Source organism: Stylophora pistillata, chromosome 9 (assembly GCF_964205215.1).
Source record: "Stylophora pistillata chromosome 9, jaStyPist1.2, whole genome shotgun sequence".
Classification (NCBI taxonomy): Eukaryota; Metazoa; Cnidaria; class Anthozoa; order Scleractinia; family Pocilloporidae; genus Stylophora; species Stylophora pistillata.
This window is the reverse complement of record NC_142527.1, coordinates 30634461-30647322: the sequence shown is the minus strand read 5'-3', so window position 1 is coordinate 30647322 and position 12862 is coordinate 30634461. Positions and strand designations below refer to the sequence as shown.

Sequence of the window (12862 nt, the reverse complement as noted above, 5' to 3'; positions counted from 1 at the left end):
CAACCTAATCGATTTTGGTGCGGTGAGATTTAGTACGTATGAAGCATGCTTTTCCTAGTTTTTGACAACATAGACGCATCGCAAGAAAAAACAGCAGCACTGCGCCCTTGGTCAACCATTCCGCTTATTATTTCCGACTTTTTTCATGTTTATTCATTGGAAGCCGCTGTTATTTCTAAGGTAGAAGGTAAATGGTTTGTTCTTTCTTTAGCGCTCCCATCACAGGCGGCCCAAGCTCTGGAACCGCAACCCACTAATTGACCCTTGCTCACCATAGAGTCTCCTGTAGCTCAGTGGTTAGAACATCCGACTAGATCCCGGAGGGTCGTGGGTTAAAATCCCATCTGGAAATTCGATTTTTAAAAATTGTTTATTTTCATCTTTACACGCTCACTTTGGAGGCTGGTTGGCTGCATGTGATGCTTTAATGCATGTGATGCTTTAATGTGACAGCGTGATGCTGTTAGTGAGCTTCTATGCGCTAGCTGATGTTTGGCTGTGTAGCCGCGTGATGCGGTTCCATTCAATACCCACTAATTGACCCTTGCTCATCATAGAGTCTCCTGTAGCTCAATGGTTAGCGCATCCGACTAGATCACGGATGGTCATAGGTTCAAATCCCATCTGGAAACTCGATTTTTAAAAATTGTTTATTTTCATCTTTACACGCTCACTTTGGAGGCTGGTTGGCTGCATGTGATGCTTTAATGCATGTGATGCTTTAATGTGACAGCGTGATGTTGTTAGTGAGCTTCTATGCGCTAGCTGATGTTTGGCTGTGTAGCCGCGTGATGCGGTTCCATTCAATACCCACTAATTGACCCTTGCTCACCATAGAGTCTCCTGTAGCTCAATGGTTAGCGCATCCGACTAGATCACGGATGGTCATGGGTTCAAATCCCATCTGGAAACTCGATTTTTACAAATCAAGTTAAATCGGTAAAATAACGACACTAGGAGCAAACAACACACGTACAGAATAAGGTAAGCCAATTTTACTTAATATTTTTACTTTTAACTCTCTCTATGGATATCTTGTAGAAAATCCCATACAAATCCTTATAAATCGATATGCAAATTGTGTTTCTTGCGTGGTTCTTAAAGAGAGCTTGGGTTGCCTGTGCTCCCATAAGGATCTTCTCTTCTAATGCAGTAAGTTAGCACTGAATGTCTCTCGAATATTGTTTATTGCACCTTCAACAAAGATAGAACGTCTTTGATATTAAGGCAAACGTGATTTAATCAAGTTAGGTGCGCTGAAGTCCGTTACTTAGCAACAAATTTTGACAATTGCTTAAGCCCTGCCCCCAAGAACCTGCCACCTTATGCCGTGCCATGGCACACGAAAGACTAATTCATTTTATCCCTCAACTCTACAACTTCAGATGTGTAATCCATAATTCTTGACTGCATGTCGTATCATATTACATGCCTCGGTTATTCCGTGACCTTTGGAACAATTTATTAAGTGCTCTCTTCCTTCCTGTAAAGCCTCCGATGACATGTGTTCATGGCAGAGATTTTCAACTATAACGGTACGTTTCAAATTAGGAGGACTTTATATTGAAAACAATATCTTCCGAAAAATACCATTCATATAATGGGAAAAACCAACTCAGACAGTTAGTTAAAATTAACCCAGCTGCGATCAATAATTTTTGGCTACTTATCATTTTGACCTGTTACATGTATATCTCGATAGCGTCAGTGCAGATTTTTCATCCGGCAATTCAATTTATAGAGGATATTACACGGTGGCGAGAAGATATGAATTATGTTCTCGCGGCAAGAACAATATCTTACTCGAAAATAAAATTCATATCTTCGGGCTAACGTGTAAATTTCTTTTCTTCGTATGCATATATATATACAGTACATGGTACAGCTTTATAATACAGATACTGGGAACTAAACTTATCTCGTCGCAAATTTCGAGCTTTTCTTTTTGGTTTTCTAGTTGTCTTGTTGTTTGGAAAATGCAGTTAAACTTCGTTCCTTACCAATGCAAATGACGTTCGAAACGGAAATAAAATTAAGTTCATTTAGCAAAGTTTGAAAAGGCGAGAATCTGACATCGTTGCTTAATATGACCACTTCCCAATAGACACGCACTGAAAAAGCAAGCCACTCGGTTCCCGGATGTGATGGTCGTGCTGATTCAAGGAGTGTTTCAGTTCCCGGTAAAACACTCCCATCCATACTATTAAAGCTTGATAAACCCGCATAACAGAAAGATTGCTCAGGAATAATGTTACGTATCTTAAATAACATAGATGAGATAACCGGGGGAAATAATGCAGAGTGGCAAACAAGGAGAGATTAAAAGAAATAAAGAGGGAAGGATTTCAATAAAAAAGAGGAAGTTGAGAGATGAGAAATATTTACTTTGACGGTATAAGACAACGCCTTTAGGCCTCAGACCACACTGTTGTCTGTCTCCCACGTTGTTACGGGCGCCATTAATATCTAAAAACCCTACTCTTACAATTCCTAGACGATGTAATGAAAGCCAAGGATCTTTCATTATTGGGATGATCAAGCTATGGAAAAAAAAAAAAAAAAAAAAAAAAAAAAAAACTCAACCGACTGTTTCCGTTTTGTTCTGGTTGTTGACCTGCACTTGACTGTTAATTCCATGAACATAGTATTTAGAAACAAATATTGATATTTACTTCATTAAAGAAATCAAACAAAATGATATTGGTGAATTTTCCATGGAATTAAATACGAAAAATGAGACTGATTTTCCACGGTTAAAAAAAAAAAAATTGATACCAACTGAGACCGTTTCAGTTTCTTATGACCCTTCGAGTGTCTAATGTCACTTCCGAATTGAGCAACTTGGTTATCATAGAAAAAATTGACCGCGTAAGATGTCTGAGAATTGTCACTTTCGCTAAATAAAGAAGAATATGACCTCATTTTTGGGGGGGAGTTGTTGTAGAAAATGAAATGAGAAAATTTTTTAATATTAAGTCATGTTTTATAATAAGATGCAATCCAAATATAACTCTTGGGAAATCGCTGAATTATTATTCAAATATTCCAACACCTAAACATGTTTCGTGTAAATTTCCTGTGCAGTGATTCTTGGAGAATTGATGTAGGAGGAATACCAGGTGAGTTGATATGATAATTTGCAGTTGTTAGACTTCCCTCTTTGCCAGTGCCTTGATCATCATCAAAAACATCATAGTCATCTTCACTCAGCTCAGCAGCATCACCATTTACAGAAGTGTAAGCCAAACTTGTGATCAGTACATCCGATTCTTCTTGTTCTAAACTTTCTTGATCACCAGGCAAAGAAAGATCAACTTGGTTGTTTGCATCAGTTTGGTTTCTTCAGCGGTATGATCTTCTGGCCCTGGCCATTCCTCATCTCTAAACACTCTGTGATACTCAGTATATGCTAGGTACCCATCAGTGTGGTAGACTTTCACTTTCCTTATTGGTAAGTGGAGGCTCCCATGTTTCAAGCACTCTTGCCACTTTGCCTTAAGATAGTTGCCTTCACTCTCAAAGGAAGAAGAACGAAAGTGGTGCAGAGGGGGGCCTTGCTCTTGAAATTCTGGCCATCCTTTTCCATCATGAAACACAATTTCCTTGCCATCTTTGTTAACGTGCCACCACACCCCTTTTCCACAAAGAAGAAAATCACTAATAGTTTCTAAATGAGCCTGATAAAGTTCATTGTAAAGAAGTTTACATGGAATTACTGTGTCAGGGAACTGTGGAAGGTTATTGGAAAACTTTGCAATCTTTGACTGCTGTTCAAGAAAGCTACTTCTGGTTGATTTAAACTTTCTCTCTGCTTGAGTGCGAACTATACAATTTGGAATTATATGTTCCGGATGACCATTGGAGGTTGTCTTGCTAATTGCATTTATGGTGCTGAATTCTCTTTCCTCCTCTTCGGTGTCTACAGAACTAAGTGAAATTAAACGTGATGTGAAGGGGGCATGGCAGGTGATGCTATGATAATATATAACATAAAGTTTTCTTCGTGTCAGGACCTCTGTGATTTTAAATACTGTACGAATGGCAACCACATGGGAGAATGTGACATTATGTAGACGTAAAATAAACCGGGCGGTGCGCTTGTCTGAAGGAGTGTACAGCAATTCACAGAGTTCTGCAAGACTATACAATAACCTTTTGATACTTAGGCGGCAGTTGCTTCCAAGGTGAAGGGCTAGAACAATACAGCAAAGATGGTAATCTGCTCCTCTCAACTTTTTTTTTGTAGAGAGCACTGCTTCTATTGCCTCCTCAAACAGTGGTTTTTCCTCATCAGTTAGGTGCTTGGAACACATGTCTAAAACATTGTGCCCTTATCAAAAACAATATGCACTAAAAGCACTTACCAGATGAGGGTAATTTTTACCCGAATTGACCAATCAGAGTGCTTTGTTTGTTTCAGTTTCCCGCCGGGTAAAGTTTACCCTAGTGGGGTAAACTTACCATTAGCAATTCGCTCGTTAGAGCCCTTCTATGGGCTGTATCGACGCAAAACAATTACATTCTTTCGATTGTGCCTTCTTAGAATCGAATTTCACGATTTGGAGTTGAAAAAGGTGCAAAACCGATCAGCTTATATCTAGGATGGCGCGCTTTTGGATTTGTCGGGATTCGAAAATTGACACTCCTTTGTTTGCAAAGTCATGTTTGTTTTACCTTTATGATAAAATATTGTTGACATGAAGGGGTTTTATTGACAGGTTTTAGGTGACATGTTTATACAATAGCAAATCAAGCGTGTAATATAATCCTATAGCAATCCTAGCGCGCGTCTTCTTGACGTTAGCGACCTAGTTAGCATCGAACTTACACCCTCGCGATCGATCATCGGAACGCCACGACAATGTCCTCCTTTTCTTTCCGTTCTTAAAGAAAATCGATAAAACAGTCAACATTTTGAATTGTAATGTACGATGCACAGCGTTTCACTCGCAGAAAACGTGACACATACTCACTATGGACGAGTTTGACTAATGGTCGTGGGTCGTGGGTCGTGGGTACAAGTCGTGGGTCGTGGGTGTAGGTGTGGGTGTGGGTAAAAGTCGTGGGTGTGGTTAATACTTAATAATAAAAATAACCATTTAAAATATTAAATATAATAATACATAAATTTTATACAACCCTGTCATTCATTAATTTAACTGTTCTTTCTTCTAGTTATTTTATTTTGATTATTCAATTTACCCTACTTTACGTCTATTTTATATCTGTCATCTCACTGTCAATAAAATTAGTTTCAGTTTCGCGACACATTCCGAGATCTCGTTTGATAACAAAGGGAAGAGAGATAAATCTTGTAATTACACACTGTGTACACGTTTTCCGAGCTGTGCGGTCTGCGGTCTGCGTTCTGCGTTTTCAAGGTCTGTGTTAACGAGACACCCGAGTTGCTTTGTACGATTGTACCAAAAATGATTTCATATAGTAGAAGTACTATAACGTTAAAATTGCGACAGCGCTCGTGAATTCTATATTTCCGGCTAAAGTCAGGGGCCAAGGAACAGAAATTCCGAGATCTCGTCTGACAACATCAATGACAAAAGAATGATAGATGAATCTGGTAATTACACACTGTATACAGAAAGGAAAACTGATTGTGCACAAGTCGACTGACTCAAAAGGCACACACATAACCTCTGCCAGACTGGTAACTCGACAGTGGAGGATCGTAAACGCGATATTAGCTCTGGTCACACTACAGGGTTTTGTCCTAGGGAAACTTGACTTGTTGACAGTTTCCCTGGGGAAAGTCAAATTTGCAAGTGTGACCGATTTTTCCCAAGTAAATTACCTCGGGAATTACAGTTTTATCGTCTGGGGCTTGAAAACTGCAAGAGAACAAAAGAATGTCCTGTGGATTTCCCTTGACAACTACCCTAGAAAGCATAAAAGGGAAAAATCAAATCCCAGAGTAGCCGACCAATGGACGCTCGTCGGCGATCGCGCTGGTGACAGATCCGGAATTATCGTGTTGTGAAACTAATTTAATGTAATTACAAGATTTATCTCTCTTTTCGTCACGAAACTGAAACTATGATTTCATTGACAGTGAGATAACAGATAAAAATAGATGTGAAGTAGGGTAAATTGAATAATCAAAATAAAATAACTAGAAGAAAGAACGGTTAAATTAATGAATGACAGGGTTGTATAAAATTTATGTATTATTATATTTAATATTTTAAATGGTTATTTTTATTATTAAGTATTAACCACACCCACAACTTTTACCCACACCCACACCCACACCCACGACCCACGACTTGTACCCACGACCCACGACCCACGACCATTAGTCAAACTCACTTAAAAATGGTTTAGGCTACAGTGACAATCTTGAGATGTTTGTAGATTCCTCTTTCGTGGAATCAACAAACATCTCAGTAGGTTTCAGAGCGTGGCGTGGCACCAAGATGGTTAAAGATTACATGTGTCACCAAGATGGTTAAAGATTACATGTGTCACGGTGGGCGCTTTCCATTTGACCAAAATTTTCGAGATTTCCGGTCAGAAATCGAATGGAAAAAACCAGGAAAGATTTATTACTCGACGTTTCGGGGTCATCGTGACTCCATTATCAAGAGACTAGTTTAAAAAACATGCAAATAAGGAAAGGTACAAGAATAGCATAAATTAGACTGAACGGCTTAAACAAACACCTTGGCGCGGATGGAATCCGTTTGCACGTTTGGTTGCACGTTTGGTTGCACGTTTGGTTGCACGTTTGGTTGCACGTTTGGTTGTAACGGCAAATTTGATTGCCTTGTTAATGAAATGTTGTATATTCGCATGCGTAAGCCAACACTGAACGTGCAAACGGATTCCATCCGCGCCAAGGTGTTTGTTTAAGCCGTTCAGTCTAATTTATGCTATTCTTGTACCTTTCCTTATTTGCATGTTTTTTAAACTAGTCTCTTGATAATGGAGTCACGATGACCCCGAAACGTCGAGTAATAAATCTTTCCTGGTTTTTTCTATGCCTTTGCTTTAGCAAATCCCTGCTGATCAAGAAATCGAATGGAACGGGAAAAGTTCCGCGATAAGTTTTCGAAAATTTAGGAATACGTTTTTAGAGTACCCTCTTAGATACAGTCGGACGCGTTCCATTCGGCCAGCGAAATTACCCACATTTTGAAACCGTGATTTTTGTTGAATGGAAAGCGACCCTTGTCACGTAAAAACCTGTCAATAAAACACCTTCATGTCAACAATATTTTATCATAAAGGTAAAACAAACATGACTTTGCAAACAAAGGAGTGTCAATTTTCGAATCCCGACAAATCCAAAAGCGCGCCATCCTAGATATAAGCTGATCGGTTTTGCACCTTTTTCAACTCCAAATCGCGAAATTCGATTCTAAGAAGGCACAATCGAAAGAATGTAATTAGTTTGCGTCGATACAGCCCATAGAAGGGCTCTAACGAGCGAATTGCTAATGGTAAGATTACCCCACTAGGGTAAACTTTACCCGACGGGAAACTGAAACAAACAAAGCACTCTGATTGGTCAATTCGGGTAAAAATTACCCTCATTTGGTAAATGTTTTTAGTGCATATTGTTTTTGATAAGGGCACAATGTTTTAGACATGTGTTTTGGGAAGTTCCTTCAAGTTTAAAACAGCTTACAGTTTGTTTTGATATTTTGTCGTTTATCATTTTAATATTTGTAGTTAATAATGTTGTAAAGCGCTTTAGAATATTTTATAATTTTAGCGCTTTAGAAATGTAAATTATTATTATTATTATTATGTGCTCCTTGAGATCATGGAGGGGTTCTACTGGCACAACTTCATATTGGGTTAAGTTAAGGTCTTTCATTGAAGCACTTTGATCAGGAAAACACAGTGCAGGGACTCGCTGAATGCCCTTAAGCTCCTCCCTCAACTGGCTCTGCAAGGCTGGTTTTAGCAAACCATCTGTTGGGAGGTTTCGGCCTTTGCACTCTCTGATCATGTCATCCTTACTCATTTGTTGGAAAGGTTGCACGCCTCCATTCCTCCTTTCTTTGCCTGCTGGACCTGCAATTACTTTCTTCCTTGGCTCTTCTAAGGTGATTTGTGGGGCTCTTAGTGATGCTATGTGGTCAGAGTATTGTGTTGATGACATAGTGCAACCAGAGCAGCCAAATTTTCCACCCAACTGCTCCCCACTCTCAACTTCTTGTGATGGATGGTCACCATGGAACATGCGACAGATTTCATTTTGAATGAATACATTTTGGGAAGAGGTGATCTTTGTAGTGAGCTGTTGGATGTCCTCCAGGCGGGTGTCACTGTATAATAGCTGATCTTCGATGGTGTCTCTACACCTTGCCATAAGGTAAATTTGTGGCTTTTCCACCATTTCTTGGACATCCTTTCCCTCAAGCTCTTGAGATGTGTAATAAAATGCTGGATCATAAATTGCATTTACCGTCGAGAGGATATGGCCATGATTCATAACACTTGAGTGGTCTGACCAGATCATCAGGTGTCGTGTTCGCTCCCAGTGTTTTAGCGAGTTAACCAGTTCCTCCCTTGTTGTCTCACCACCAGGCTTCTCTTTTAACTCTCCAATTTCCTGCAAGCGAGTTTCCAGCTCTTCGTACGTCATAGCCTCATAATGAGCCTCTGAGTGGTCTCTCACCAAACCCATTTCCTCATGTTCTGCTAAAAGATTTTTCCTGATTTCTAGTAGAGGTATTTTTCTGCCACTAACTGTGAAACATTCTTTCTTGAGAGTACCATTGGAATCCAATGTTAGCTTTTGGTAGGTTTTTGGAGCTATAATCTCACCCAAGCGGTATTCCCCATTTGCAATTTTTTTTCTCAGAGTTTCTCTTATGGCTGCACCTGTGCAAGGCACTGGTGTTGTGATCTCCCCTCCAAGGGCTTTGTTGAGCTGCCTTCTTGGAAGTGGGTTATTTTTTCTGAAGGGCTTGAAGATTTCCAAATTCTTGCCATTTTTGCTAAGAAATTCTTTCACCACCATGTTTCCTACTGTTGTCTTCTTGGATACTCCATATTTCTTAGCCAGTGCAGAGAAATTGATCTGTAAATAAGGGGAAATAATATTTCAATCACTGCTTAAAAACAGAATTAAAACAAACAAATGTTTGTGAACTAAATATTGAAGATGCAAATATGAAACCTTTTGTTTTCATTATAATTTTATTATTTATCTTTTCATTTGAAAAGTAAAGTGATGGGGAATGGAAGTAATTCTGGTCATTTGGCCAGAGAGGGGACAGTTAGTTTATTGATAGCATGCATACATGTATGCAGTGAAGTTATTTGCTATCATGATTTAAACAAAATTTTCTTATTCCAACTGTTTTAAGTATCTTTATTTAGTTTATTCTCACCTTATCACCCTCTTTCATTGCATTTACTTCTTGTAGGAGACCATCTTTGTCAAAGTCAAGGGAAGTGGGATCTGGAGAGTGACGCTTTACCTTTCGAAGGCCTGCCTCTTCGAGTGCTTTCCTCTTCGTAGTCCGACTTTTAGGCTCTTCATTAGTCTCCCTCGCAGCCGTTTTTTTTGGGTGTCACGCAACGCTCCCCCAAAAGAACGGCTACATTCCTTTCTCATTGTCCTTGCGGTTTGGTCGCGGTCTATTGAACCGACCAATCACATACCAGAAAATCTGAATGACGTAATGTTTCACGCGAAAATGTGGATATTGGGAGAAACACTGAGAAATTTGTCGATGAGAGCTCGAAATGTTTCACATGTTCATCGTTGTGCCCTGGTAAAGATAGAGTATATATTTTTGGGAAAACTTCTCACAATTTCGTTTAAATTATAGAATCTACGCTTAACATAGACGTCAACTGCTACGCCAACGAAACAAACGCTAGATTGTTTGAGCGGTTGTTAAAGTTTCAGCGAGCAACTGAGAAAGTAGAAGCTAAAAACTGAACTGAAACTCTTTATTCGCACTATTTCAAGAGGTTACTACAGATTATAAAAGTCAGAATATATAAGAAACAGTAAATTACATCAATAATCAAAAGGAAATACAAGACGCCTTTCAATCTAGGCCAAGGGCTAAACGCTTGCTGCGACCTACAGATGGAGATCAGGAGGAAAAAAGCGCGTGCTTGTCGTCAACAAGCCGGGCGAAGCTTCGAGAACACTGCAATTTAGGTCGGCCAACGTCTCCTACACTACTTGTACTTCTTCATTTGCCAGTCCGCTGCTAGCTGGAGCGAACCCGATTAGTTATGTTCGTGGCTTCTTATCACCGGTACAGGAAATCGGCCCGAATTATCGAGTGTTTCCGCACGTTGGTACAACGCAACATCAATAACAATAATATGACCACTTTCATCGGTAACATGGTGTAACACGAGCGGGAGTGCTTGATTTGCTTAAACTCCCTATTAACGATTTCCCGGATCCTGTAGGCAACTTAACAAAAACATCTTCTTTCTCGACTAAAAATTTTTTGATTGCAAGCTTCTGGTGAGCTTTAAGCTCGAAAATTTTGAACTTTGACGACGCTTTGCGAAAAGCTCCTTCAAGCACCGCCATTTGTCTTGTGTTTTCCACATGAGGATCGCGATAGAAAACGATATCTGATTGGACGAGTGTCAAAAGGTGAGTCTGGCGCGAAAAGGTTCCTGAAAATGGAACCCGAGCTGTGATTGGCCAATTCTTGGTTTTCACTCACGTGACTAACTCCTTGACGACGGTTGTTAACCGCCATGTTGGTGTCGCATTAAATATAAACAAAGGCGGTGTCACAGTGATATGTGTACCCCCGTGATATGTGTACCCCCGCACACATATCACTAGTGATATATGTACCCCTGGTAGGGATACACAAAACACTGAAGCTTTGCACCCGGGCCTCTTAGAACTTCAAAGAAAACATGGTGGCTACGAGGAACAAATTTTGTGGTTTTATATTTTAAAGTTTTCGATACAAAATATAAACGGAAGAAGATAAAAGCGCTTGCTTTAGTAAGGGGATACACATACTGACTACGATTGCCGTGATATGTGTATCCAAAGTGTATCCACAAGATATAATGGGGATACACATATCACTGAACGGCGATCGCAGTGATATGTCTATCCCCCGACTAACTCGCTAGATCGCTGTCGTCTGTCAATTTGGAATAAATAATACACTTACTAGCCATGTATAAGCTTAGCTAGTAATTTGCTGGACAGACAAAAGCGCTTGCTTTACCAAGGGATACACATATTGACTGCGATTGCCGCGATATGCGTATCCACATTGTATCCCCAAGATGTAATGGGGATACACATATCACTGAACGGCGATCGCAGTGATATGTGTATCCCCTGACTAACTCGCTGTCGTCTGTCAATTTGGAATCAATAATACACTTACTAGCCATATATAAGCTTAGCTAGTAATTTGCTAGAAAGACAACAGCGCTTGCTTTACCAAGGGATACACATATCACTTACTACGATTTCCGTGATATGCGTAACCCCGAGATATGTTGAGGATACACATATCACTGAACGAGAGATCTCAGTGATATACGTATTCCCTGGCTAGTGCGATGTCGTCTGTGTACTTTTTAAATTTGTCAGTGACACATGATTGGGAATCAATAAAACTTGCTGTCAGTTGGTGAAATATTTCATGCACTTACGTACTTACGTACGTAGCCAGTAAAGGAGCTAGTAGCAAGTAATTTCAGTGCTAGACAGGCGACAAAGCCGATACGATTGCAGTCACCAGTGATATGTGTATCCCCAAGATATATTTTTGTTTAAATGACAATTTCGATTCCTTTATATTTCCAATAGATTGTTTGATGTTTGCTACTGGCCCATAAGAACTGTCGGACTCGCGAGTCGTGTCTTTACAGTTCTGATTGTGGAAGATGGTTCAGTGAACGATTTGCGTCCATTAACACAAGTTAGCCGTAATTGTTTATTTTTTGGAGGGGAGGGGGGTGGGGGATACACATATCACTGGCCGCCATCTTGGAGGGGGTACACATATCACTAGTGATATGTGTGCGGGGGTACACATATCACGGGGGTACACATATCACTGTGACAGCGGTATCGAACGGCATTATTTCACAGGTGTAAGGCAACTTCTGTCATGGTTCACTGTATTATTGTAGATTGTTCAAGTAATAGTAGAAAAGACACGGCTATAGGGTTCTTCAGGATACCTTCTATTGTTCATAAACAAGGAGAAGAAGCCGAAGAAATAAGTAGAGAGAGACGAGAAAATTGGATTTTGGCGATAAGTCGCGACGATGTTCAATGGAAGAATGTAGTGAAGAACGAAAGAGTTTGTGGAAGGCATTTTGAGTCGGGAAGACCGGCAGCGGCGTGGGATAGATTTAATAAAGATTGGGTACCTACCTTGAATCTTGGTAAAACGAAATACCTTGAAGTAAATCATGAAGCCGCCGAGGCGAGAGCTGTTCGATCGAAGGAGAGACGAAAGAGATCCCTTGAACGCGTCGAGTACGAGGCTGCTGTTAAACGCCAACAGTTAGATGCTAGTGGATTGGTTCTCGAAAATATCAACTTTGGAGAGGTGACATCTGCTGAAGAAGTTGTAAAGGAAGAAAACGAAGCGTCAAACCTGTGTTCGAGCTGTGGTCATGATGATTTCATGTCCTGCTCCGCAAGTCAAACCGACCTATGCCATACTACATCTTCCATGGCTCAAACTGAAGAATTCGAATACATGTTCTCGGGAGATGGATATCAGCCTCCAAACCAAGATTATTTTAACACGGACGAGAAAGTTCGTTTTTATACTGGCTTGCCTTCCACTGAGATTCTGATGACTGTCTTTGACCACGTTGCTGCAAGTATCACTCGGCGCAATCAAACTCTCAGCAAATTTTAAGA

At 40.1% G+C, this 12862-nt stretch overlaps 3 protein-coding genes across 4 annotated transcripts in view; 2 read left to right on the top strand and 1 right to left on the bottom strand.

Annotated features, from left to right (window-relative positions):
* LOC111344794 (fibroblast growth factor receptor 4) overlaps positions 1-12862 on the top strand; it is an 87557-nt gene that overhangs the window by 45800 nt on the left and 28895 nt on the right. The gene's annotated exons all lie outside the window — the stretch shown is intronic.
* Positions 7189-9539, bottom strand: LOC148724259 (uncharacterized; the record flags this gene model as incomplete). The annotated part of the gene is made up of 3 exons (XM_088733311.1): positions 7189-7200; positions 7799-9049; positions 9363-9539. Coding segments are annotated over 3 exons (1440 nt in total), but the record flags the coding sequence as incomplete, so codon positions are not given.
* Positions 12855-12862, top strand: part of LOC148724258 (uncharacterized) — a 1579-nt gene continuing 1571 nt past the window's right edge. Inside the window, exon 1 of the mRNA XM_088733899.1 lies at positions 12855-12862. This exon is cut by the window's right edge and continues 1571 nt beyond it. The gene's annotated coding sequence lies outside the window, so the exon portion shown is untranslated.